This window comes from Balaenoptera ricei, chromosome 6 (assembly GCF_028023285.1).
Source record: "Balaenoptera ricei isolate mBalRic1 chromosome 6, mBalRic1.hap2, whole genome shotgun sequence".
NCBI lineage: Eukaryota > Metazoa > Chordata > Mammalia > Artiodactyla > Balaenopteridae > Balaenoptera > Balaenoptera ricei.
The window spans coordinates 11,699,140-11,726,868 of record NC_082644.1 but is presented as its reverse complement, the minus strand read 5'-3'; the positions used below and the strand labels follow the sequence as shown (position 1 = coordinate 11,726,868).

The window sequence follows — 27,729 nt, the reverse complement described above, 5'->3', positions numbered from 1 at the left end:
TACAGACAAAATCACACAAAGAAGCATACCCATACGTACTCACAAAAAGAGAAAAAGGAGGAAAATATATATATTTATAAAATTTTAAAAAAAGAAGAGAGCAACCAAATCAATAAACAAATCTACCAATGATGATAAGCTCTAAATACTAAACTAAGATAAGCATAAAACCAGAAACAAATTAGATGCAGAAAGCAAACCCCAAGTCTACAGTTGCTCCCAAAGTCCACTGCCTCAATTTTGGGATGATTTGTTGTCTATTCAGGTATTCCACAGATGCAGGTACATCAAGTTGTTTGTGGAGTTTTAATCCGCTGCTCCTGATGCTGCTGGAGAAATTTCCCATTCTCTTCCTTGTTAGCACAGCTCCCGGGGTTCAGCTTTGGATTTGGACCCGCCTCTGCGTGTAGGTCGCCTGAGGGCGTCTGTTCCCGCCCAGGCAGAACGGGGTTAAAGGAGCAGCTGCTGCGGGGGCTCTGGCTCACTCAGGCCGGGGGGAGGGAGCGGTGCGGAGGAGGCGGGGCGAGCCTGCGGTGGCAGAGGCCGGCGTGACGTTGCACCAGCCTGGGGCGCGCCGTGTGTTCTCCCGGGGAAGTTGTCACCGGATCACGGGACCCTGGCAGTGGCGGGCTGCACAGGCTCCCGGAAGGGGCGGTGTGGAGAGTGACCTGGGCTCGCACACAGGCTTCTTGGTGGCGGCAGCAGAAGCCTTAACGTCTGACGCCCGTCTCTGGGGTCCGTGCTGATAGCTGCGGCTCGCGCCCGTCTCTGGAGCTCGTTTAGGCGGCGCTCTGAATCCCCTCTCCTCGCGCACCAGGAAACAATGGTCTCTTGCCGCTTCGGCAGCTGCAGACCTTTTCCCGGACTCCCTCCCGGCTAGCTGTGGCGCACTAGCCCCTTCAGGCTGTGTTCACGCCGCCAACCCCAGTCCTCTCCCTGCAATCCGACCGAAGCCCGAGCCTGAGCTCCCAGCCCCGCCCGCCCCGGCGGGTGAGCAGACAAGCCTCTGGGGCTGGTGAGTGCTGCTCGGCGCCGAGCCTCTGTGCGGGAATCTCTCCGCTTTGCCCTCTGTACCCCTGTGGCTGCGCTCTCCTCCGTGGCTCCGAAACTTCCCCCCTCTGCCCCCCGCAGTCTCTGCCCGCAAAGGGGCTTCCTAGTGTGTGGAAACCTTTCCTCCTTCACGGCTCCCTCCCACTGGTGCAGATCCCATCCCTATTCTTTTGTCTCTGTTTTTTCTTTTTTCTTTTGCCCTACCCAGGTACGTGGGGAGTTTCTTGCCTTTTGGGAGGTCTGACGTCTTCTGCCAGCGTTCAGTGGGTGTTCTGTAGGAGTTGTTCCACATGTAGATGTATTTCTGATGTATCTGTGGGGAGGAAGGTGATCTCCACGTCTTACTCCTCAACCATCTTGAAGGTCCCCCGCTAATCTCTTTCAAGGGTTTTAATTTCTCTTAATTTTGTAGTTTTTAGTGTAGAGGTCTTAAACCTCTTTCATTAGATTTATTTTTGTGTTTTTTTTAATGCTAAGGTAAATGATATTTTTTAAAAATTTCATTTCCAATTGTTTGTTATCATTTCTTTTAAACCATCTCTTTCCTGTCCTCAAGATTTTTATTTTGCTCTGTCTTTAAGTTGACTAGAAGTCTTTCTTGAATTCTTTTTCCAGGAAAGGCGTGATAGCAAACTGTCATATTAGTTTTACCTGTCTGAAACTGGTTTGTGTGCTTCTCAGCTTATCAATAATCAATGTTGTGGTCGGACCAGTCCTTGTGGTTCTACTGTGACTGCAAGACGCCCTTCAGGAGTAGTCATCAGGGAAAAAAGTAAAGGTTTGTTACTTACAAGCCCTGGAAATTACACAGCACTCCTAGGGCCACACAGTGAGGACGTGAGGAGAAAGAGAGTGAGCACATGGGCCCGAATTCTGTTTTTACTGGGGATCATGGTGGGGGCTGCTGTGGTTTTGTGGGCTCACTCTTTATCGGTGAATTTAAAACAAGAGCAGGAATTTAAAGCATGGGAAGAGGAAAAATCAAATGACCCAACTGGTCAGTTATTGAAATCAACCAAGATCTCTAAAACAAAGTCACCTCACTGGACATAAAGTAAGTTGTCTGCAGATAGATTTGGGGGGTATTGTTTCTTGTTATCTTTTTATCTCAATGTCTCCTGAGTATTACTCCACAATCTCACATTTAAAGTTGCAGAATAGAAGGCTGTTATCAGTCTGAATTGTTTTTCTTTTGTGTATAATCTGTTTTTCTACACAAAAGGTTGTCTGTTATACTTTCTCATCCCAGGAATTGAAACGTTTCCCTACCCTATGCCTGCTGTGGTTCTTTTTTCATTAATTTTCCCTGGTGTTTGGCGAACACTTTTGATTTAAGAGCTCAGATTTTTCTTCAGCCCAGAGACATCTTCTCCCATTACTCCTTTGACTATTGCTTCTCTGATCTTTCCTTCTGTGATTTTTCTTGTTTATTGAAGGAATTTGGTCTCCATAGGTCTTATCTTTTTGCACATTAATTTTAATTGCTTCATCATTTTACTCTTTGTTCTTGGAAAATTTGTTGAGTCTTTTGATTCACTAATTTCATTTTCTGTAATAGCCATTTCACTGTTCACTGCTTTTATTAACCTTAAAATTTGAAAGTCATGCTTTCCAATGCCAACAACTTATCTCAAATTGCTTCTTTTTAAAAAAAATACTGCCTGCTTTTGTCCTATAGAGTCATTGACATCTCCTTCCTCTCTAACTGTATTCTTCCTTCAGTTCCTCTTCTTTTATCAGCCTCTAATCTTCAGGCAGAAAAAACAATTTTCCCTTTGCTTTTCCATCTCACTCATCCACTGTGTAATAGTTATTTGTTTATATGTTGCCTCCCTTGTTCTCCTGTGAGCTCCCTAAGAATAGATCCAAATTTCTCCATTTTTATATCACGGCATCTGGCACAATGCCTTGATGCCTTCGGTCCTCAGTGCAAGATTGTTGAGTTGAACTGTATATTGCTCCTTGAAATTGGATGGCAGCTGGGGAAGGGCATGAGGGATCTTTTCGAGGTGATGGAAATGCTCTAAAACCGCAACGTGGTGATATTTGCACACCTCTATAAAATTACTACGAGTCATTGAATCGTACACTGAAAACATGTGAATTGGGTGTTATGTAAGTATAATTTAACAATGCTGTTTTTTAAAAAAGACAACCGATGGCAAAGATGTGCCAGAGCCACTGCGGATGCTGGAAAATTGAGCAAGGCTACAAATAGTCGGGATATTTTTTTTTTATGTTTTGTCTAAAGTTGGTTATTGTTACCTGCAAGAGGGTGAGTCAGGTAAAAGGTTGTTGACTGTTATCAGATATGAAACTCCCAGGTATTTGTTCTCTTAACACGGGAATGGTAAATACTTCTAACTGGGTTGCCAATTCCAGTCCATTGTAAATATTTGCCTGGAACACTGTCCTAAGAGGGATCATAAATCAGTGTGTGGGTGCAGTGGTATAGGATGTGGTGATGGGTCATTAAAATCGGCCAGGGATTCGAGGGAGCAGAGTTGTGCGGGCATGCCAGGTACGTGCCATCCATTATCTGGCTGGTGTCACCCAGCCAGCCATGCTGGGGTAGCTCAGCCACTACTGGGTGTGGGAAATGATCAAGAAAGTGGAATGGGACCTTATGTTCTGTAATGTAGGGAAGTGAGAGGGTAATGAGCTGGTCTCTCTCTGTGTCTGCTACTCCTCAGGACCACATATAAGAGATGAATATGAATTGAGGTGTATTAATCACCTAGGGTTACCATAATGAAGGACCACAGACTGGGTGGCTTCAACAACAGCTCCAGAGGCTAGAAGTCCAAAATCAAGGCGTCTGTCCCCTACCTGCCATTGTGATGAAGTCATTTGAACGTTCCTGATGTTTCTTTGTGTCTTGCAGAGGCTTTCTGAATGGAGCTTTCGTGAAAGGAGGCCCAGATGGTTCCAGTGCCCGCATGATGAAGGGAGAGATCACATTTTCCCAGGTGTGGCGACACCTCATAGACCCCCTTGAGAAGGTGTTCTGTAACTACACACCCATCTCCCCCGCTGACCGTAAGCTCCGTGAGGGCAGGGCCATGTCCGCCTCACCCGTTTATCCCTTATAACACTTAACTCACAAGGCTGGGCTGGAGACATTTAAGATTGTTTATTGTCTCTTTGATCCAAGCAGAGGGCCACACCCCAGTGATTAGGAAATTTCCAAGCCCTTGAATTTCTATGCCAGGGAATTACAGCAGCCAGAGTAACTTTTTTTTTTAACCCCCTTAAGCTGTGGTTAAATACACATCACATAAAATTTACCACCTTGATCATTTTTAAGTATACAATTCGGTAGTGTTAAGTATATTCACGCTGGGTAACCAACACCACCGTCCATCTCCAGAACTCTTTTCAGCTTGCAAAACTGAAACTCTATACCCATTAAACAACAACTCCCCATTCCTCCTTTCCCCAACCCCTGGCAACCACTACTGAACTTTCTGCCTCTATTTAGCTACTATACATATCTTATATAACTGGAATCATGCAATATTTGTCCTCTAGTGACTGGCTTATTTTGCTTAGCATGATGTCTTCAAGGTTCATCCATGTTGTAGCATGTGTCACAATTTCCTTCTTTTTTAAGGATGAATGATATTCCACTGTATGGATAGACTACATTCTGTTTATCCATTCGTCTATCGATGGACATTTAGGTTACTTCCTCCTTTTGGTCATCATGTCTAATGCTGCTAGGAACATGGGTGTACAAATATCAGTTTGAAATCTTGCTTTCAGTTTTTCTGGATATATATCCAGAAGTGGGATTGCTGGATCATAGGGTAGTTTTCCATTTTTAATTTTTTGAGGAACCACCATAGTGTTTTCCATAGTGGCTGCACCATTTTACATTTTCCTCCAAACAGTGCACAAGGTTTCCAGCGTTTCCACATCCTTGCCAACCTATTATTTTCTGTTTTCTTGATAGTAGTCATCCTTAGTTATTTTCAGACAAGGGCCACTGGGTCAGGGGAAGTTTTGTTAATTAATAACTATAAGTTGGGTGGACTTTGGAATCTGATGTCGGGATTTGGATCATAGCTCCCACTTACAGACATGTGAGCACAGCAAGTCACAGAACCTCTCAAAGTCTCAGTTTTGCCACCTGTAAAATGAGATCGATAACATGCTCCGTCTCCTAGGTTGTTATGAAGCTTGAAAAGTGCTTAGCACAATGCCTGGCACGTAATCAGTGCTCAATGAGCAGTAGTTATTGTTGTTACTACAGCCTCGATTTTTTTAAATTGAAGTGTAGTTGTAGATTATTTTTAAATAAAGTAATCAGGATCTAAAACCACTTCAATTCTCAATTAGTGCCTCAGAGAAGAAAGGCTATTGAGAATCTACTCTATGAGCACACAGATAAAACAGTCTGTTGTTTTTTTTTTAATTTATGAATTACAGCCACCTATCAGTCTAACAGGGAACTTGGGGCCCATCCTAATAGAAAGCAAAGCCCACCTTTCCAGTGAAGACAAGTGTGGTCTTAGCGTGGGGAGTGTAGTGAATTGTGGTCACTTTAAAACTCTCTCTCTTTCACATACACACACACATGCACACACACACACACACACAAACATACACACACACATATTTTGGCAACTTGTGAATGAAAACTGTAATGATACCATTGGGGATAAACATTACTGAAGCTTGAATCAAAAAAAAAGCTGCAGTAATATTGTTGGAAGGTAAGGAAAGGGAGAAGTGGTATGAATTTCATTCATTTACACGTGACTATACAGTTTTCCCAACACCATTGATTGAAGATACTGTTCTTTCCTCATCGTGTATTCTTGGCTCCTTTGTCATAAATTAATTGACACGTGGGGTTTTTTTCTGGGCTGTCTATCATTCTGCTATTGATGGGTAGTTGGGTAATTTTTGGTTCGGGACTATTTATATACGAGACAAGAGTGCTACTATGATAGTGTATAAATATACCACAGTCCATTCTGCTATTAATGGGTGTATTTGTTTGCTAGGGCTACCATAACAAAATACCACAGACTGGGTGGCTTAAACAACAAAATTTATTTTCTCATAGCTCTGGAGGCTAGAAGCCCAAGACCAAGGTGTTGGCAGGGTTGGTTTCTTCTGAGGCCTCTCTCCTTGGCTTGTAGGTGGCCGACTTCTCCCTGTGTCCTCACATTCTTTCTTCTGTGTGTGTCTGTGTCCTAATCGCCTGTTCTTATAAGGACACCAGTCAGATTGGATTAGGGCCCCCCCCCGCCGACCTCACTTTTGTCGTGGTCCGAACGCAGGTTGGAAAAGAATTTCCAGACACAAGGCAGAATGTAAAGAAGATAGAATTTATTAGAGGGAGGGGTGGCTGCCTGAACAGTGGGCCGGCTGACTTCCTAGTAGTCTGGGAGAGTCAAGCCCGAACATGTGCTATTGATCAGTTTTTATAGCCAGAAAACAAAGGAATGGTCCGAGGTGAAAATTTCATTTACAGATTGGTCGAGGCACATATACCTTCCTTCTATAGGGCCGAGTGGGACAGGCAAGATGCCTTTCCTTATTTGGGACAGGTCCCGTTGCCCAGGTGGGCATTGCCCAGGTGGGCGTTACCCAGGTGGGCTCAGGAATTTCATAACCATCGCAACACGGTGGGGAGAGCGAGTAAGTGTCCTGTAGGGGGTGTAACGCTGAAACTTTTACAGGCAGGGTCGTCCTTTGTCCTTGAAGCACCATTGTCCTCGGAGCACCACAATTTTACCTTAATGATCTCTTTAAAGACCCTCTCTCCAAAGGACAGTCACATTCTGAGGTCCTGGGGGTTAGGACTTCAACATGAATTTGTTGGGGACCCAATGCAGCTCTAACAGGGGGATTTGAGTAGTTTCTAGTTTGCAGTTCTTAGGAAAAGTGCTGCTGTGGACATTTTTGTACGTGTCTTTTGGTGAACATATGTAGACATTTCCACTGGGTATGTGTCCAGGAGTGGAATTACTGGATCACAGGGAATGCATGTGTTCAGATTTAGTAAATGCTGCCCAAAGCTTTTCCAAGTGCTTTCGCCAATTGACAATCCCTCATCAATTCACTTTCACAGTGGATGCCATTCATGGAAGAAAACTGCAGGAAATGTTCTGAGGACTCTGGAATCTGCCTCCCTGAGAATTTCTCTATAAATCAGATCTTTGGCAAGGCGCTTGCAGCAAGAAAGGTCAACCACCCCATGCTTCAGGCAGCTCTCACTCTCAAAAAGAAGGGTAAGGATCTGATACTGGCCGTTCTCTGACCCAACCACACCAGAACCCTTGGGTGGGTCAGGTCAGAATACATCTAAATGTGCATTGAGATCACGAATCTTCTGGGCCTTGATGAAAAGCTCTTCTTCAAACATAGCCTCAAAGTAAGTTTCAGCGAATGGCCAAAATCAGCCCTGTCAGCTGGAAAAATGAACGAATTTTGTTTAATAAAGCGATTTATGCCTCATGAGCAAAATTCTCTCCCTACCAATGTACTAGTAATGACCCGAATGACCCAACCTCTTGTCACATTTATTAGAAAACAAGGCCTTTTTTTTTTTTTTTTCCCCCTAAGCATGCGGAATCTTAGTTCCCCGACCAGGGATTGAACCCGTGCCCCCTGCAGAGGAAGTGCACAGTCTTAACCACTGGACCGCCAGGGAAGTCCCCAAAACAGAGCCTTTCAAGCAACCATGATTTTCTTAACCTCTGATGTCAGAGTAGCTGAGCTATGAGCTGGCTGACACGGATTCAGGCAGTGTGAAATAGTCTAGGACACGAGGTCGTGTTCAGTCCATAGGAATTTATTTATTTATTTATTGCACAGAAAATTTAATTGTTAATTACAAAGATGATTTCAAAATATGGAAAAATGCTTTAGACATGAGGTTAAATAATAAAAGCAGAATGCAAAACGGTCAGAACACTAAGATCACAGATATGTAAAAATGCAGTTGGATGTAGAGAAGGAAAAGGCAAGGTGTTGTATTGATAGGATGATAAGCAATTTCTTTTTTTTTTCTTTTGAAAATACCCTTTAATGTTCCTATGATATTCTTATAAGAAAAGTTATTTTAAATCAAAGCCAACCCCTTACGAAAAAGTTAGTCACTCCTTACCATGAAATCCATAAAATAAAACCTGCATGTGATAAATGCTGAAACATTTTTTTTTCAGGTTCAAAGATAGTGTTGGAATCTGCCAAGGAGTCGGCTCACATTATTCAATGACAGGCACATTTATACTCATATGTGTTAGTAATTCCTTCGGTTGATTTTCCTCGAATAGGCATTTATTTAGTGGCAGAGCCCAGCTCTTCGTCACAGGCATATTTGAGGTCATCCTACCCACTTACCAGTAGCCTTACCTGGTTGTGGCTGAGACACATTTTTCCTGGTCCATATTTCCCACTGGTCCGTATTTCCCACTCATATTACATGGAAAGGGTGTGTCCATTGACTTATCCTTGTCTTGTTTCCAGCATCTCCTGGTTCTTGTCCTGTCTGGTTAGGCAGGGGATAATGCTGTCTCTGTTTACATTTCTCTAGTTTTGAAATGGGAACACCATCTCTGCCAAGGCAGGTGTTTCGAAGCGTGGTCCAGCAGAGTTTGCAGTAATGTAGACTGGGAGGAGGGCTGGAGTGGCAGTCCAAAGGTGGGATTCTGGGCCTGCCTCAGCTCTGCCTGCAGTCTGCGGCTCTGGGCAGCTTATAATTTGTCTGAGCTTCCATTTTCCCGTTGGTAAAAGTGGGATGGTAAGATCTGCCCTGCCTGCCCCAAAGGTGTGAGGATCGAATGGGCTGATGAATGTCAAAACACTGATCAAATGAGCTGACGAATATCACAACTTCTTGCTCTACGATTGCAAGAAATGAAGGGATGTAGTGTTTCCATGTGAAAGCCCTTGGTGCACACCGTTAGGGGCTCTAGCATCTGCGCCGGGAGGGGCTTATGGGTAACGATGATGCTTTTCTAACTTGTCAGTTTAGAAGCCAGGCATCAGGAGATTGATGTAAGTGAGCAGAACCCCGCCTGGCCCCGTCTTGGGGCCCCCTGTGGGATACCCGGAGCTTCTCAGAGCCAAGTTCTGTAGCTGGTCTATTCACTGGCAACTTCTCACTCAGGATTTACAACCTGCATCCTCACCAACATCTGGCTGGATGACAGCACCCAGAGAGGCAGCCTGGCCCAGATGATGTGTGAACTGAGGCCGCACTTCGATTTCCTGATTGAGTCATGCAGGATCGGAATGGCCAAGCCTGACCCTCAGATCTACAAGTTCGTGCTGGATGTCTTGAAGGCCAGCCCCAATGAGGTACCTACACACTGCCTTTCAGTGGAAAAGAATGTTCTAGAGATATTGCAATCAAGAAAACTTGAGGCATGAACAGGTGGGGGACACCTGGGGCCTGGCAGGGTGGTCCTATGTCCAGTGGCAGGTGCTACTTCTCCCAGGCCAGGACTTCTAAAGGGCTTTTACGCACCCCTTCAACCTAGAAAGTTCTACCGGAGGTGGGCATGTGGCTCCTCTCCGTGGCTTTTACAGGACCTTGGTTAAAACAGGTATTGTCAAAAGTTGCCAGACCAGCTGCCTCAGTTTACCTAAAAGAAACGTAGACCCTGGGAGGCTTTCCCAAGACACAGGCTAGTCAGGGTCACCCCACCAAAGGCTGGGCGGGAATGGGCTCCAATACTGCAGGAGTCTCCTTGTAGGGTATCCCTGCACCCCTAAATTCTGTCTTCATGCCGTCTCTAGATTATCTAGTCTAAAATGCTGTTTTTGTTGTGTTTCCCTACTCTAATCTCCAAAAAGGCCTTTGGACCAAGATGAAATTCCTTTCTCTGGCATTTCTGACCCTTTCTTGTTAACCCTGCTTCACCCACATGCTGATCAGAGGGAAATCCTTACCTGTTCAATCCCAGAACTCTTCCCTCTCCTCTCAAACTTTGCTTCTGCTCTTCTCAGCCCCCAGATTAAGCATTATAACTGGGCTGTAAATTTTAGTATGCATATAAATAAAAGTCTTTTCATTGATTACTTTTAGGTTGGAGGAGCTGCTTAGATATCCAGGCCTGCCCTAATCCAAGATTATTAATAACTGCCCCACGCTTTCTTCTACAACTTTAAGGATTTTCTTTTTTCTTTAAGGATCATTTCTTTTGACATTTAAATCTTTGATCTATTCAGAACTTATTTGGGGAATAAGTGAAGGAAGGACCCACTTTTTTCCCCAAACAGTTGAAATAATTAAATAATCTTTTAAATAATCTTTTTCCTCACCAATTGGGTATGACACTTTTATTAGAAACTAAATTTTCATTTGTATATGAGTCTATTCCTCAACTCTCTTCTATTTCTTTAATATGTTTATTTCTTTTCTAGTACCGAACTTTTTCTTTTTATCTTTTGTAGCTTCATAGTTTTTCTTTTCTTTTTTTTTTTTTTGGCTGCACTACGCAGCCTGCGGGATCTTCCCCGACCAGGGATTGAACCCTGGCCCCCTGCATTGGAAGCTCGGAGTCTTAACCACTGGACCACCAGGGAAGAACAAGTAGCTTCATAATTTGTTTTATTATCTGACTTTATTATAGTTCTTTTCCAGACATTTTTGAGGGGCTCTATTCATACATGTTGATTTTCCTAGATGAATTTTAATGTCATCCTGATACGTTTATATTCTTCTTTAATCTTTTTACAGTTTCAGAATTCAGGGAACATGTGTATCTATCTGTGTGTTTATGCTTATGCTTAGGTAATTAAATGTTTTTAATTTTAAGAGTAAACAGTTACATGGAGAGAAAAAATAATTCTTAATCTCTAATCAATCTTATTATGAGATTATTAATTCTTAATCTCAACCACGGTTCTCACTTTAACGTGTTCCTGGCCGGTGGCCCTTGTGCATGAGTTTTGCTTCGGTCGAAGTGATGCTAGTGTCCATGCTCTGCATTCAGGTGGTTTTCTTGGATGACTCCGGGGTTAATCTGAAGCCGGCCCGTGACCTGCGGATGGTCACCATCCTCGTCCGTGACACTGACACTGCCCTGAGGGAGCTGGAGAAAGTAACCGGGGTGCAGGTAACTTTCTGTCTGCGCTGAGTCGGATTTCCCGTCTCTCGTCTGTGTTTAGGTACGCAGGCGACAAAACAAGTGAGGGCATTCCCTGCTCCCGGTGTGGTTCCCAGTAGGGAGCTCCTCGGTGGGAGACCATGACCCTTTGTGCAATCAGCGTGATGTCCCTGAAGAACTTCCTCTTTCCTTCTCTGCAGTCAGTGAACAGGGAAAGGACACTCTGAGAGCAAGAATCTATACTGGTCAGACTCAGGGGCCCAAGACTAGAGTGGGGCCTTCAAAGCCACCCATTCAGAGTAAATACTGAGAATGCAGCTGCTGGGTTTGCCCCTGGGGTGTGGAGGGGCCCCCAGTCCTCCTCTGCTCTGCCTGGTCGTGCTGCTCGCGCTCAGGTGCAGTGGCTTAGTTCCACCTGGGTCACGCCCTCTTGGCAGTCAGAGGGAAGGCTCCTAAGTCAACCTGTCCCGAGCCCGAGCCCGGGAGGCTGGGACGCCCGTAATAACGCCCCCGGGGGCTGATGGGATTAGCCTGCTCTGCCAGAGCTGAGGCACCTTTTGTTCTTGTAATTTCACCTAAGATCACTGATCCCACTGAGTCTGGGAGTGACAGTTTCGTAGGCTTTTGCAGGCCATGCTTTGCTCGTGTCAGTGTGATGGGAAAGGAAGTGCGGGAGCCCATACACTTGATTGACGTAAAAGGCGTCACACTGTTTTTGCAAAGGGAACTGTATTAGCTCCCTACGGCTGCCAGAAAGTAGCACAGACTTGGTGGCTGAGACAGCAATCTCACTAGGAGCCTGGAAGTCCAAGAGCAAGTTGTGAAGGGTTGGTTTCTTCCGAAGCCCTCTCGCCGTGTCTTCACACGGTCTTCCCCTGTATGTGTCTCTTCTTGTAAACACGCCAGTCAGATTGGATTCTGCTTCCAGTGGGCCCACTACAGGGGCCTCATTTAAGGTTCATCACCTCTTTAAAGACCTTATCTCCAAATATTAGTCACATTCTGAGGTCCTGGGGGTTAGGGCTTCAGCAGAGGCATTTGGAGGGCACACAGTTTTGCCCCCATAACAGGAACAGCTGACTTTTTGTCTTTAACAAATAAATTAAAACGTATATCTAATGACTCTACAACCTTAGAGCATCTCACCCAAGCTTGATGTGTCCTTCTGCAAGCCTGGAGGTCTCGTGCAGCGGAGAAGAAATCATCCCGACTTGGAATCGGAGCATCCTCTTGCTGGTCCCACTTACCAGGTTCCTCCCCTCATTACACCTGAGCCACAGACACCTGTCCTGTAAAATTGGGAAAGTGAGCCATTGTCCCACCTATGTTTTCCTCAGGGGTATGGGGAAGGTATAAGGGAAAATGAGAATCATTTCTTTTTAAACAGAAGAGAAGCACCTCTTGTCTCTCAGGAAGGCTGTGGGAATCAGTCATGAATGGGCTTTATGTACTGGACAAACACATGGCAGAATCATTACAGTAGGAAACCCGCACCCTCCCCACCCCTGGAACCAATGGGACATCCCCTGGTGTGTGACCTAGGAAGTCGGGGACACATCAGATAAAGGACCCCAGGGGACGCTGGCCCTGGTGGGTGTCTGGGCTCCTTCACTGCTGTCAGAGGCACCCAGCTGCCCATCCCCACGGGCCACACCCTGGGTCCTCTCCAGACGCCACAGAGGTGGGCGCCCACCTATCTCAACCTCTGAGGTTGCCCAGGCAGACTCTTCCATGTTTCAAAGTAGGTGAATTCCATAGTCTACTCCCCCCCATTTTAGAGGGCAGAAAACTGGGTAGTGGAGGAGAACGGCTTCTTCCTTAGGTCTCACCTTTAGGACTAAAGATGAGAAGTCAAACAGTGGGAGTCACCAACATGATGCTGTTCACAGAAGGTCCACTTACATGTGCTCAGCGTCCTGTCCTTTGTCATTTCTGTCTCAGGGAAACCGACACCAATACATTACAGAAGCTTCTTAAGGATCCTTTGCTCAGGAATTTTCCTGTTTACCGAGATGGGCAAAGGTGGGTAACCTGACCGCCCTGGGGCTCCAGAGGACAGAACTGGGGCCGGCAGGCAGAAGGCTTTCATCAGCTGAATTGCGTCCCCCCCCACCCCACCAAATTCATATGTTGAAGCCCTAACCCCCAGGACCTCACAATGTGACTGTATTTGGAGATTGGATCTTTAAAGAGGTATTTAAGGTAAAATGAGGTCATAAGGATGGGCCCTAATCCATTAAGACTGGTGTCCCTATAAGAAGAGGAGATTAAGACACACACACACACACACAGAGGGAAGGCCATGTGAGGATACAGGGAGAAGACGGCCGTCTACAAGTCAAGGAGAGAGGCCTCAGGAAGAACCAACCCTGCCAACACCTTCTTGGACTTCCGGCTTCCAGAACTGTGAGAAAATAAATGTCTGTTGTTTAAGCCCCCCAGTCTGCGGCACAATGTTGTGGCCGCCCGAGCTGACCCGTACAAGGCCCGGAGAGTTCGATTTTGGCCGACTTGAAGAAGAAACCCTTCAACAGAGTCATGTAATGATGGGATGACTGCTCTATGAACTTGGCATTCCTGGCTGTGTCCAGCATGAGCCTGGCTGACCACTTGAGGAACTGCCCTAGAGAAGAATTATATTCATTAAAGTCCAAAATCTCAGTGTTTGGGAGCAAGTGGTGTTTATTCCTCGCAGATGCGAAATTCAGTGGGTGGTGACCAGGGGCTTGCCTCACAGCCATTCTAGGACCCAGGTTGATGGAGAACCCCCGTCTTCTACTGGTGGTTTCCTAGGTCACACTGAACACCAGATGTAAAGGGGGAAAAGAATATAGAGAATCACATAGGGATTACCACAGCTCTGGCGGTCAGGCCATGCTCTTCTTTTTTTATTTTATTTTAATGCATTTTTAATATTCTTTTCCATTATGGTTTATCACAGGGTATTGAATATCATTCCCTGTGCCATACAATAGGACTTTTTTGTTTATCCATTCTAAATGTAATAGCTTGCATCCACTAACCCCCAATTCCCAATCCATTGCTCTCCCTCCCTCCCTCCGCCTTGGCAACCACAAGGTTGTTCTCTATGTCTGTGAGTCTGTTTCTGTTTTGTAGATAAGTTCATTTGTGTCATATTTTAGATTCCACATGTAAGTGATATCATATGGTATTTGTCTTTCTCTTTCTGACTTACTTCACTTAGTATGATCACCTCTAGTTGCATAGGCCATGCTCTTTGTCTGCATCCTGTTGGCCAGAACTCAGTCACCGGACTCCACTGACCCTAGAGGAGAGGGGGCTGGGTTGGTCAGTCACCCATAGGACTCAGGAGGCCATGGCAAAGGTGACCCAGGGGCTGTCTTATGGAGTTTTGTGAACTCACTCTGAGGCCTTCTCGTGGAAGGAAGCAGAGCCGTCCCCCTCACTGTGTCTCTCTTACTTTCAGCTTCTCCAAACTGCAGCCCCCCGACCAATCCCCTGCGATCCAAGCACCGTGAGCCATGGGTACGTGCCCATAAAGGTGAGTCAGCGCTCTCTCACCAGCAGCTGAGTCTCTCTAACCAGCCCCCCTAAAATGACTTGTGATACGTTTGTGAATTCTCAAGGGTAGCTACACATCCATCATGTATATGGAAATGGTATTTCCCACAAGTATGATTCCTCAAAAATCAATAGCAGACGTGGACCAATGTGGTCAGACTCCCACGGAACAACAGACCACTTGGGGCCTTGCTCTGTCCCCACAGCCTGCGTGTCTGGCACTTTATTTCATTATTTCCTCCAGTGGGTATTATCGGCCCTTCCTTTGTGTCAGGCACGGACCAGATAGGAGGGATGCTGGGAGGCACCAGACCTGCACCAGATACAGAGAGGGAAATGGGCAGTCATTAGCCCAGGGGTCAGGGCTGCAGCAAGACCAAGGCCACGTGCAGAGGGGCCCTGACTCCTGACCCAGCCGGGATACAGAGCAGGGCTTTAGAACATCTTCTCAGGTTCACTTTGCGATCTTTCTTCATTTGTCACTGTGGCCATTTAACTAAGGACCTAAAGCTACAGGTTAGCTCACAAGCAAAACAAAATTCAGCAGTTGCTTTGGAGCCAGATGGAACCAGTTTGAATCCTGGCTTTGGCACTTACTGAGTGGGCAAATGTGGGCACATTTCTTATCATTCTGGACCCCAGTGTACACAGCTTTATAATGAGATGGCGATAATACCTCCCCTCAATGTTCTTGTAAGGATTAATTGAAATACCCCATGTTGATCACGGGGTTTAGTACCTTGTGCTCCATAAAGAAGAGAGCTGGTGTCCTGAGCTGTGCAGGTCTGGGACCTGGGGAGGACCTGCTGCCCTGGAGGAGAGCCCCATGGATGTTCGGTGAGCATTTGCTATTTGCAAGGCACAGAGAGAAATACCTAGATGAATGGAGGTCTTCTGTGACCTCAAGGATTGTATGGTCTGCATTCTGCCGAGGTAACATTCCCTGCAGTTACATCACAGGATGCGGCCCTAACAGCAGTGGCTCAAGCACTCAGAATGGGCTCTGTAGGGGGTGGAGAAAGTGACTGTAATTGCGGGGGATGAGATTCAGTGGTGAAGTGAGCATCAGAGGATGAGTGGGATTTGGATAGCGAGAAAGGGCTTTTCTGGTCAATGTGGCTGCTCTTATAACCCTGGGTGCTCCTGGACCGGTTTCATAAGGTTTCATAAGCTCCCTTCAGACCTCGTCTCTAATATTGATGCCGAGTAAGGGGCTCTTTGCCTGGGGCTGGGGTCTGTCTGGGCTGTGACCCTGCATCTCTCATTACTCTCATAATCCTCCTGATGCTTGCGTATCCAGCCAGTTTCAGTAGATTCCCCATTTGACCTTGAAGGAGTGTGATCAGAGCTGCCTAACCACTTCCTCTGCCCTCACCCCAAAACTAAAGAGCTGGGCAGTGGCCTCTGGGGAGCCCAGGCTCTGGGAGTGCTATTGCCTTGATGCTAATGCAACTCAAAGTGCGTTGATAATAGATCTTTTCCGTTTTCTGGCTTAAGGGCAATTTTAGAACACACTGTTCAAAGGATGGGAAAGTGCATGCATTTGCTGAGCTACTCAGCTGAATCAAATATGTAGCAGCAAGAGCGAGCCTTCTAGTTAAGATCCATTGAGGACAGAGGCGGATTACGATCATTTGATTGGACATCAGAACTATAATATTTTTCAGTATAAAGGAGCATAGAATTTAAAGTTCAATTCCCTCCTTTTGCCAAGTACTAAAGGGAAGACTAGAGAACATATTCTGATAAAAAAAAGACTGTAGTCCAAGAAAGGGTTTGTAAAATGTCAGCCCGACGTTTTCTAGAGCAAAATAGCTTGTTGGGAATTGTGAATGAAACTTCCAGTTTGGAACGCCAGCTTGGAGTAGTGTGAGATGCAGCGAAATAGAGTTGTTCCAAGTGGATTTCTATAAAGTGAAGCTTATTTCTCTCATTTGTTTCCACTAGAAAGTTAGAGATAAGGTACTTTGGGGGAAAAATAGGGTACTTTGACTATATATTGCTTTAGTTCTTTTGCTTACACCCCCCTGTAATAGTCAGAGCAGGCTCAGTGCTGTAACAAACAGCCCCACACTTTCAGTGGCTTGACTCCAAGTTTGTTTCTGGCTTGCAGCACAATCCTGTGTGGGTTGGGAGTGGGCTCTCTCCTCGCAGTCATTCAAGCACCCAGGCGCCTTCTTTCTGCAGGTTCTTCCTTCCTTAAGGCCCAGTCCATTCAGGTGCAGATAGGAAAAGAGAGGGAGAACCAGGTGCGCGGGAGGTTTACGGCCCAGATGGAGCACACATTTCTTCTGCTCATATGCCACTGGCCAGTCACACGGCCACACCCACTGCAGGAAGGTTGGGGGAGGCCTGGAAAATACCAACAGGAGCCAAGAAGAAGGGAAGAAGGTGGATATTAGGCCCCAGCAGTCTTGGCCATACCCATGTAGCCCACAAAGGACTGGAAGTATAGCAAAGCTGGAAAAAATTTTCATATTCAAGAGATAAATGGCTTTTAATGAAATAATCATGGTATTCTGCACCTTCATGTGAATACCATGCCCTGTACAAAATCAGCCCCCAGTTTAAAATACGGAAAACATGTCAAATGACAGCAGAAACTCTGACAGGATGAGGGCCTTTTAGGGAGGAAGGCCAAGGTGTTTTGTTTTCCGACATTATGATCTTCTTTTCAGGCTCTTCTTGTTCCAGTGAAACTGCCTGTTTTTATTGCACAGTTTGATCACTTGTCTCTTCTCAGACATTTTCTTCTAACATTGGTGGGTTTTTGGCTGAGAAAGCTGGGTCAGGCGCGATCTGGCAATGTATTGAAATGGCCCGGGGCAATCTACGGAAGAGGTGCCTGGTTACCCCCGGCCTGCGCTGAGGTCACTCCCTGCTCACCTCTCTCTTCTACAGCCTGGGATGTGTCTGCATTTTGTGGAGCTGGGCTCCGGCCCTGCCGTGTGCCTCTGCCATGGATTTCCGGAGAGCTGGTTCTCTTGGAGGTACCAGGTAAGGGAAACTGGGGGAAGTGCGCCCCAGTCAGGGTGAGGGGAGAGAAGAGTCTAGATGGTGTGAGGCAGCCTGGAATATCATTAAGAAGCTGACACCTTACCGTGGAACATCATCGCCCAAGTATGACCACGATATCTATGAAATGTTGGGGCCGGAGATTGCTCCAGAGCTCAGAGCTGTGCTAGCCTATAGGCCACCTTTGCAGATTAAAAACAAGCATACTTCCTCAAGATGCTTTATGCCACCTGCTGGGAAATCTCTGTAATGAACATAGAAATCTGCAAGGTCTTTGCTAGGAAAGGTGCTCTGTCAGGTGTGGCATTAGGTGCAGTGCACAAACCCTACCACCATCCATGGCAGCCGGGTGGGCTCATTCCAGCCCCATGATGAGGACACCAGGTCATGTCATGTGGCACTTTGAATTGAGCCATTTACAATAACAGGGAGAAAGAAGGAAGCAAAGAGGTGGTGTCAGCAAAACACTGGTGAGCCCACACTGGAGAGGGTCTGAATTGTTTCTTTTCTAGATCCCTGCTCTGGCCCAGGCGGGCTTCCGGGTACTAGCTGTGGACATGAAAGGCTATGGCGAGTCATCTGCTCCTCCTGGTGGGTTAGCTGTTTTACGGCTGTCGGTGTTGGTCATGCCTTCTGACTGTCTGAGCTCTCCAACTGCACTGTCTTCCCCTGGTCCCAGGTCAGAGCAGGCAGCCCTTCAAGGGGGTCTGACTTCCCCCTCCCTTCCCAGCTCCTGCAGTGTCCGTGTCTGTGCACTTTGGGCCCCAGATGTCTCTCCTCCTCATACTCTGAATGAATACAAGAAACCCAATGGCCTGTGCCCCAAGGGACTCTCCTGCTAGCCATTGAGGATATAGGATGTAAGAGGTACCATCCAGCTCCAGAACTATTTTCATCTTGCAGAACTGAAACTCTGTACCCATTAAACAGTAACTCCCCATTCTCCCTCCCCTCAGCCCCCAGCAAGCGCACTTCTCCTCTCTCACTCTATAAATTTGACTAGTCTAGGTACCTCATCTAAGTGGATCATACAGTATTTATCCTTTTGTGACTGACTTACTTCACTTAGCATAATGTCTTCAAGGTTCATCCATGTTATAGCATGTGTCACAAGTTCCTTCCTTTTTAAGGATGAATAATATTCTGTTGTATGTATAGACCACGGTTTGTTTATCCATTCATGCATCGATGGACACTTGGGTTGCTACTGTGAATACTGCTGCTATGAACATGGGTGTACAAAGATCTCTTTGAGTCCCTCCTGTCAATTCTTTGGGGTATATACCCAGAAGTGGAACTGCTAGATCATATGGTAATTCATAGGTCAGATTCTTAACCCAGCGTCTATGGATCCCAGTGGGAATCTTTCCAAGGATGGGTGTCAGGGACCTGTGGACCCTTGAGAACATGTGTGGGTCTATGAGCATTTTCCTTGGGGAGGGGGGAGTCCATTGTTTTTATCAGTTTCAGAGGGATCCTCAGCCCCAAACCTTTAAGAACCCCGGGTGGAGGCAGGAATGGGAAGCGGCCAGGTGTGCAGGAGAGTGGCTGGTCCTTCCATGGTCAGTGATGCTCTTAGCAGTTTAGCAAGCCAAGCAGCAGCTCACCACCCCTTTTCTGAGCTGCTTTGGCTGCGTGCACGTCAGGCCTGTTGTGTTGAGTTTGAAGCCCGCTGACATGGGCTGGGGCTCTCAGTCACTCAGGAGGCCACCACCAGGCCACTCAGCCTGTCGTGACAGAGATGTGCTTCCATGGTTGTTCCCTAAATGTCATGGTGTCGACTCAGCTTCTGCTTACTGCCTCTTGAACAATGCAGAAGCATTTTAGACAAAAGGAAGGACTTCAGTCCAAATATTCAGGAAAGACATCTTTTTTTTTTTTTTTTAACTTCATTATTTAAATGTTTATTTTTATTTATCTATACTGCAATCTTCCCTGAATCCCGTGGGCATTACTTAGTAATATAATTTATCGTTCAAACTACAACACTATTAAAAGAGAAACTATTAATAATAACACATAAACTAAAACTGTCCTGGACAAACTGGGACTTATGGTCATACCCTAATTATGACTCTTTTTTTTTTAAAGAAAAACATAATTTACATGTTAACTGTTGTCTAAGATTATACATAACATTAATTCTAAAGCCAAGTGCAATGATTCTAAAGCCAGGTGCATATATGTACATTTCAGATCATTTGTGTATAAATTTCAGATCATTTGGCAGTAGATTTTAAGTAACAAATTATTTTCCCTTAAAATTATGAAGCCTTTGTCCTAGTGTTTTCTAGCTTCCCTTGTTGCTATACAGCATTCCAGTGCCATGTTACCTTTTTTCCTTACCCTTGAGACTTTTAGGATCTTTATCTGTTGTGTTCTAAAATGTTATGGTATTGTGCTATGATATGGGTCTTTTTTCATCTACTTTGCTGGGTACACTTAACTTTCAGTTCTTGGAAATTTTCTTGAATTGTTTCTTTGATAATTTTTTTCTTCTGTTTTCTCTGTTTTTCTTTCTTTTTCTTTTCTGGAATTGCTATTATTGGTAAAATGTCCATACTGCCCAAAGCAATCTACAGAGTCAATGCAATCCCTATCAAAATCCCAATGACATTTTTTACAAAAATAGAAAAAACAATTCTACAATTCATATGGATCCACAAAAGACTACAAATAGTCAAATCAATCTTAAGAAAGAACAAAGCTGGAGGACTCATACTTCTTGATTTCAAAATATATTACAAGGCTACAGTAATACAGTATGGTATTGGTATAAAGACAGACATTTAGACCAATGGAATAGAGAGTCCAGAAATGAACCCTTGTGTATCTGGTCAGATGACCTTCAACAAGGGTGCCAAGGCCACTCAATGGGGAAAGGACAGTCTCTTCAACAAATAGTGTTGGAAAAACTGAATATCCATATGCAAAATAATGAAATTGGACCCTTATCTTACACCATCTACAAAAACCAACTCAAAATGGATTAAAGGCTTAAACTGAAGACCTGACACTAAAATTCCTAAATGAAAATATAGTGGAAAAGCTTCATGATGTTGGTATTGGCAAAGGTTTCATGGATATGACACCAAAAGCACAGGCAACAACAACAAAAATAAGCAAGCAGACTATATCAACCTAAGAATTTAATATGATATATATTTTTTTTTTGCCAAAGGGGCTCTTTTAGTTTGCTGGTAATTTTTAAACATGCAAATTAAGTGTATTTCTTTTATTTTTAATTGCAGAAATAGAAGAATATTCCGTGGAAGTGTTATGCAACGTAAGAAGGATCTTTGGGTAACATCTGTAACTTCTCCATCCTTGGGTTTTCATTGATATAAGACAGAAGTGTGGGTGTTCATTTAAATCCTAGGAAAGTAGCATTTCACAACAGTTGGGTACAAATTCTTTCTGAAAGTCGAAGTATTTTGAAATAATAGCCAACGTTGACTGTATATCAAGTACTTTTCTAAGCATTTGATGGAAGAGGAAACTGAGTCATGGGGAGGTTAAGTAACTGCCTGAGGTCAACAGCTTGTAGAGCCAGGTTTAAACCCTGCTCCCATGCTCCTGCTTTTAGCTACTCCACCATATCACTTTTCCATTCTGAGAATTTTAAAAATCACTTTATTGTGGTAAACACATTGTTGGCCAGATCTAGGGAGTTAGTGTGTGGACTGGGGACTACAGAGGCGTTCCTGTTCTAAGGCATACGCACCATCGGGGAGAGGGACCCTCATCTTAGAGCTTGCAGGGGAAGGCCAAGGCTGAGGTGAGGAGAGACTGCCACCCAAACCTCCATCAGCCCTGGAGCAAAAGCAAAGGCTGGAGGGACCGAGAGGAAGAAACAGCCTCCTGCTTGGCCAGAAAACTGGCGATGCCAGTGATTATGCCAAAATTACAGAAAGCCTTCATCTAGGAAGGTCACATCTCTGCCTGGAGCACCCCATCAGGCCCCACATGTAGGCTTGATGTCTCATAAGGGGAGCATGGGAAAAAACTTAGTTTCCAGTTAGGGTGTCCTTCCTTCCTCAGTTTCTGAATCTTTGCCTCTTTCATTCTGCCACTTCTTGCTCGGATCTATCCCCTGAACTTGCCAAGATCTCACCAGCCTCTATCATCTTTAAAATACAGGGTTATAGAAAACATAATGAAGATCCTTAATGGTGCTTACCCTTAAGTGCCCCTAAAATTTTTTTCTCAACTACCTTCCCCCTCAAAAGTATTGAAAACCCTTTCTTCTTAACTACAAATTTGTGTGCCAGTTCATCAAACAACTGTTATTTGTTTTAGAATGGGTACCTTTAAGGGACCATAAACCTATTCTCTGTACGTTTGTAGTCCTAGGATTCCCAATTAGGAATATTGGGATGCGACACAGCAATAACACTGTCTTCTAAAGTTCATTAACGGGACTTCCCTGGGGGTCCAGTGGTTAAGACTCTGCGCTTCTACTGCAGGAGGGGCAGGTTCGATCCCTGGTCGGGGAACTAAGATCCCACATGCTACGCAGCGCAGCCAAAATATATTAAAAAACAAACAAACAAACAACCCCACTATCTTCTTTTTTTTTTTTTTCACACACACACACACACACACACACACTGTATTTTATTTTTACAAGAGATAAATACACTGACACCAAGCATTGTAAATGGATGACCACAACAAAAGCAACAATGATTGCAATTACCAAACATGAAACACACTCATACTATGTCATGATATTGACATTCAGTCCAGTAATCCTCCACTGTAACAGCTCCTTTACTTTGCAGTGATAATTGATTTATATATTTTTTGCCTCTGAGTCCTTGTGGGATTTTTTTTTTTATTCAAACAGAAAGTCACAAAAATTATAATCATCCTCATCAGTTCACTCAGTCCCATGTAATTAATTTTTTTTTCATCTTGATCTTTTGTTAGCACTTTTATGAATTCATCAGTTTTCCATTAGAGTTCTGAAAATGCTTATTTATTCAGTTCAGCAGTATAGTCAGTTACCAGAAACCTGTACTTGTCAGAGTCTTTTCCATGAATTCCTTGAAGATGAAACCCTTTTATAGGAACATTTTTGCAAAAGCATCAGAGTACACCCAGAACTGTCTGTAAATGACAAAAGACTTAAAAATGACCACGGTTAAAGATTTGATGAAAGTTCATAATAATGCAATTGACAAGGAAATTTAGTTATTTCTGAGATATACATTTTAAAGTAATAACTAGAATTATGACTTATAACATTACCCCACTATCTTCTAAAGTTCATTAATGTTGGGAGGTTTATCTCCACCCAGTTGTCCCTTTCATTGGATGTGACCTTGGGTAAGTCATTTAACCTTTCCAGATCATGCTGTCAGGTGTAAAATACAGTGAATGGGTGGGCTTCATGCTCTCCAAAGCCCCTCGAGACCTGAGCGTGATTCTCAGTTTGTGGGCTGTAGAAATAACGCTGAACTAATCTCCAGCTTCTCTGTTAATTGGAAAGTGAAAAAATAGTGGCCTGCAGGCAGTCCAGCAGGGATGAGGGATGCTTCATCTATGGTGTGCAGACCCTCGGGAGTCCATGAACCCCTGGTAGTGTGTGCAGAGGTTGAGGCAAAGGTGCCCATGAGTATTTTCCTGGGAGAAGACCCACAGTTGCCATCAGATCCTTGAAGAGGTCTAAGGAGACAGAGGAACCACTGTAGTTGGGGGAAAGGGGTAGGGGGATCACGACATATTCTGTCTCTTTTTTTTTTTTTTTAACATCCTTATTGGAGTATAATTGCTTTACAATGGTGTGTTAGTTTCTGCTTTATAACAAAGTGAATCAGCTATGCATATACATACATCCTCATATCTCCTCCCTCTTGCATCTCCCTCCCACCCTCCCTATCCCACCCCTCTAGATGGTCACAGAGCACTGAGCTGATCTCCCTGTGCTATGCGGCTGCTTCCCACTAGCTATCTACTTTACATTTGGTAGTGTATATATGTCCATGCCACTCTCTCACTTTGTCCCAGCTTACCCTTCCCCCTCCCCGTGTCCACAAGTCCATTCTCTACGCCTGCGTCTTTATTCCTGTCCTGCCCCTAGGTTCTTCATAAACTTTTTTTTTTTTAGATTCCATATATATGTGTTAGCATATGGTATTTGTTTTTCTCTTTCTGACTTACTTCACTCTGTATGACAGACTCTAGGTCCATCCACCTCACTACAAATAACTCAATTTCATTTCTTTTTATAGCCGAGTAATATTCCATTGTATATATGTGCCACATCTTCTTTATCCATTCATCTGTCGATTGTCCTCTCTGTTTTTAAATTAAAGTTCCCCTGACATCATGGGTTTGGTCTGTTTTGTTCATTGCTGCATCCCCAGCACTTAAGTAGTATCTGGCCCATAGCAGGCGCTGAGTGAGTTTTAACTGTGAGGATAGATGTTGTTAAGCAGGGAGCTTACTGGGTTGTGTGTTGGTGATGGAGGTTTGGGAGGGAAGGGATGGAATTGCAGATGCTTCTTACCAGCAGGATGAGGGGACCCGGCATGTCCAGGTATAATCCTACCTGTCCGAATGGCAAAGTACACTAAGTGAGTTTTCCAATAGATAGTTACCAGGTTAGGCCCCTGAGAATGTGTGTGGATCCAGGGCCTTCCTTCTGGAAACAATTTCACCAGGACCAGGGATCTTTTAGGAAGCTCTGAGAATGAGGCAGTTTCTTGTTAGAAATGAAATGGTCCCGGGAATAGCACAAGATTCTGGCTGCCCTGGAATTAGTGACCTTGATTCCACTTTGGCCTGTGAACAGCCTCTGCAAGTTGCTGAAAAGCAAAGCCCACGCTCTGAGTTGCTTCCACAGCAGAGGCGTGGACTCAGCAAACAGCAGCCCGTGCTCGGGCAAGTCTGAGGAGCCAGTCTGAGAACCCCAAAGTTAAAGGAATAATAAAGAAAGAAGAAAGCAGAGAGATGCTATGAATAAAACTGTAGTGCTGAGGGAGTGGTTTGGACAACATCAGCTGGGGGTCCTAGAAGGAGAAGGTAAAGGCGTACCTGCACCTATTTAATTTCCCCCATTCTTCCTTAATCGCTTCTCTCGCTGATGGGGGTCCCAGCTCACCTCAACCACTGTAGCTGGACCACAATTCTGCACCCTTCATCCTTTAGAGACACTCTTACATCAGTCTGTTTGTTCCTCATCGGGAACCTCATGGGTGCTGCCACTTTGCATGTTATAGGATTTCTGGGAAACCCTCAGCTAAATTCCCCATTAGTGTGTACGTTAGTCGGCTTGGGCTGACATAACAAGCTGACGTAACACCACAGACCAGGTGGGTTTTTTTGTTGTTGTTGTTGTTGTTGTTTTTAATTTATTTATAATATATCTTTCTTATTATTTTATTTTATTTTTAAAATTTTATTTATTTATTTATTTTTATTTATGGCTGTGTTGGGTCTTCGTTTCTGTGCAAGGGCTTTTCTCTAGTTGCGGCAAGTGGGGGCCATTCTTCATCGTGGTGCATGGGCCTCTCACTATCGTGGCCTCTCTTGTTGTGGAGCACAGGCTCCAGACGTGCAGGCTCAGTAATTGTGGCTCACGGGCCTAGTTGCTCTGCGGCATGTGGGATCTTCCCAGACCAGGGCTCGAACCCGTGTCCCCTGCATTGGCAGGCAGATTCTCAACCACTGCGCCACCAGGGAAGCCCGACCAGGTGGTTTAAACAACAGAAATGTATTTCTCACAGTTCTGAGATCTGGGTGTCAGCAGGGTCAGGTTCTGGCGAGCACCCTCTCCTGGCCTGTGGGTGACCACCTTCTCGCTGTCTTCACATGGCAGCGAGAGAGAGCCGGCTCTCTGGGACTCTTCTTATAAGAACACTAATCTTATCAGGTCAGGGCCGCACCCTCATGACCTCATGTAACTGTAATTACTTCTGTAAAGACCCTGTCTTCAAATACAGTCACACTGGGGATTAGGGCTTCAAACATAGGAATTTTGAGGGGACACAGACATTCAGTCCATATAATAGAGGGTTCAAAAGACCTCCTGACACCATTCAATAATTGTTCCCCTCTCTTTGGGGGGGAAGATGAAAATAAATGATTGAAGTGAATTACACCAATACTGTGAGCCTCCTTCTAAAAAAAAATGTGTGTAATTTCACCAGTGGAACCTGTCATCTGTGATTGCTTTTTTTTTTTTTATCCTTAGTTTATTATAAAAGAGAAACATGGAAATTATTTACATGATGAAAAGATTTCAGAACTTGAGTGGAATGGGCAGCCTCAGTGATGCCATTTCAATAGTGACTTATTTCAGTCTACGTATTTTCCAAGAATGTCACCATCTCTAAATAAGAAGTAATCCTTGTCGTCTAGAACTACTTTGGTGCGTCCATGTTCTGGGAAGAGAACTTCATCTCCAACTTTCATGCTAACTAGTTGAATCTCTCCAACCTTTCCTTTAGAGCCCGATCCAACAGCGACTACTGTTGCTTGCAATACTTTTCCTTGAGTTTTTTCTGGAAGCATAATGCCTCCTTTGGATACAGGTTTGGCTGCACTTCTTTCAACTAATACTTGGCCAAAGAGGGGAAGAAACTTTCTAAATGCCTGTCCTGCCATGACTCCAGCCTCTGTAGTTCGTACTCTGCTCTCATGCTACTGCTGCCAGGAGGGGCGTGCAGTCTGGCCCTCTGGACATGTCTGTTGTTGCTTTTTTTAAAAAATTAATTAATTTATTTATTTGTTTGTTTATTTATTTATTTATTTTTGGCTGAGTTGGGTCTTTGTTGCTGCGTGCGGGCTTTCTCTAATTGCGGCAAGCAGGGGCTACTCTTTGTTGCGGTGCACAGGCTTCTTATTGTGATGGCTTCTCTTGTTGCGGAGCACGGGCTCTAGGCGCGTGGGCTCAGTAGTTGTGGCTCGCGGGCTTAGTTGTTCCACGGCATGTGGGATCTTCCTGGACCAGGGCTCCAGTGTCCCCTGCATTGGCAGGTGGATTCTTAACCACTGCACCACCAGGGAAGCCCTGTTGTTGCTTTTTAATATTGCTTTCAGGGGCCAATGAGAGGCTTGCCCATTGTCTCCCCACCACGTGAAGTTGGCATCATGGCCCTGGGTTTACAGGGCAGGCTTGGGGGCAGGGGCCTCAAAAGGAATCAGACATCTGTTAACAGCTTTTCCCTTGGAAGCAGTCACTGGTGTAGACAGAACTCTGCATCGCATCTTCTCCTTCCCTAAAAGGGGGTGTCCATCTTGGAAGGTTCCCCAGCAGAGGACTGAGACCAGGGTGGGGAATATCTGAACACTCTCTGATGCTCTTGGGGCAGAGATACGAGAGCTGTGGGAAGAGATACCCACAGCTGTGGGCTGTGGGCTTTTGTCTTGTCTCTGTCTCCTGCTGTCCTGAAATTTCCATCTCCTTGCTTAATTTAGAAGAAAAAATAGACCCAGCCCAGAGGCGGAAGAAAAATCACCCTTTATTTTGGAAGCACCTAGAATAGTAGATGATGGAAATACAATTGCATCTATTTTCCAACTCTTCAAACTCTTGCCTGTGCAATCTCTATAGCTCCCAACGAGGACATTTACCTGGAGAATCAAAGACAAATTAAGATTACTTCCCAAATGGTAGAAAGAGGGGAGGATTCCGGGGCTGGAAAATATTTAAAATAAAGTCGTTGGTCTACGGAATAAAAAAGGATGCCTTTGAAAGTTTTGATTTTGAGGTTGTGAAATCAAATAGACCTGGGATCAGTCCCAGTCCTGCCACTACTAGCTGTGTGGTCTCGGCTGCATCATTTAACCCGTCTGAGCCTCGGTTTCCTCATCTGTAAAGTGAAGACACACCCGCTCCCTGCAGCTCCGCTTGAGGGGAGAGGAAACGATGGTGCTGAGCAAGGGCTCCATAAACGCAGCTCTGTCGACTTATTGTAGCGAGCAGAGGCCCCTCGCATTGGCTCAGGTGAACGGGTGGTGTTGACAAGTTGTCTGGGAATTTTTCAGAGGAGCAGGGCTGGGAAACAGGAAGCCACAGTTGCTTTCTGCAGGGCTGGGC

General features: G+C 45.0%; 2 protein-coding genes across 7 annotated transcripts in view; one reads left to right on the top strand and one right to left on the bottom strand.

Moving 5' to 3' along the window:
* The window catches only part of EPHX2 (epoxide hydrolase 2), a 64,926-nt gene that overhangs the window by 6,722 nt on the left and 30,475 nt on the right, over positions 1–27,729 (top strand). For 3 of the 6 annotated variants that reach the window (XM_059926843.1, XM_059926846.1, XM_059926849.1), the window contains exons 2-9: positions 3,935–4,019; positions 7,136–7,295; positions 9,179–9,369; positions 11,010–11,132; positions 14,572–14,646; positions 17,568–17,663; positions 18,194–18,272; positions 20,933–20,967. In XM_059926843.1, the coding sequence (XP_059782826.1) occupies positions 3,935–4,019; positions 7,136–7,295; positions 9,179–9,369; positions 11,010–11,132; positions 14,572–14,646; positions 17,568–17,663; positions 18,194–18,272; positions 20,933–20,967 (844 nt within the window). Of the gene's footprint in view, positions 1–655; positions 1,016–3,934; positions 4,020–7,135; positions 7,296–9,178; positions 9,370–11,009; positions 11,133–14,571; positions 14,647–17,567; positions 17,664–18,193; positions 18,273–20,932; positions 20,985–27,729 lie in introns of those variants that run through there. The other 3 variants (XM_059926844.1, XM_059926848.1, XM_059926845.1) reach the window with 2 other exon arrangements.
* LOC132367635 (10 kDa heat shock protein, mitochondrial-like) lies at positions 25,986–26,294 on the bottom strand. Its single transcript, XM_059926227.1, has one exon. It carries the CDS (start codon positions 26,292–26,294, stop codon positions 25,986–25,988), a length of 309 nt encoding a protein of 102 aa, XP_059782210.1.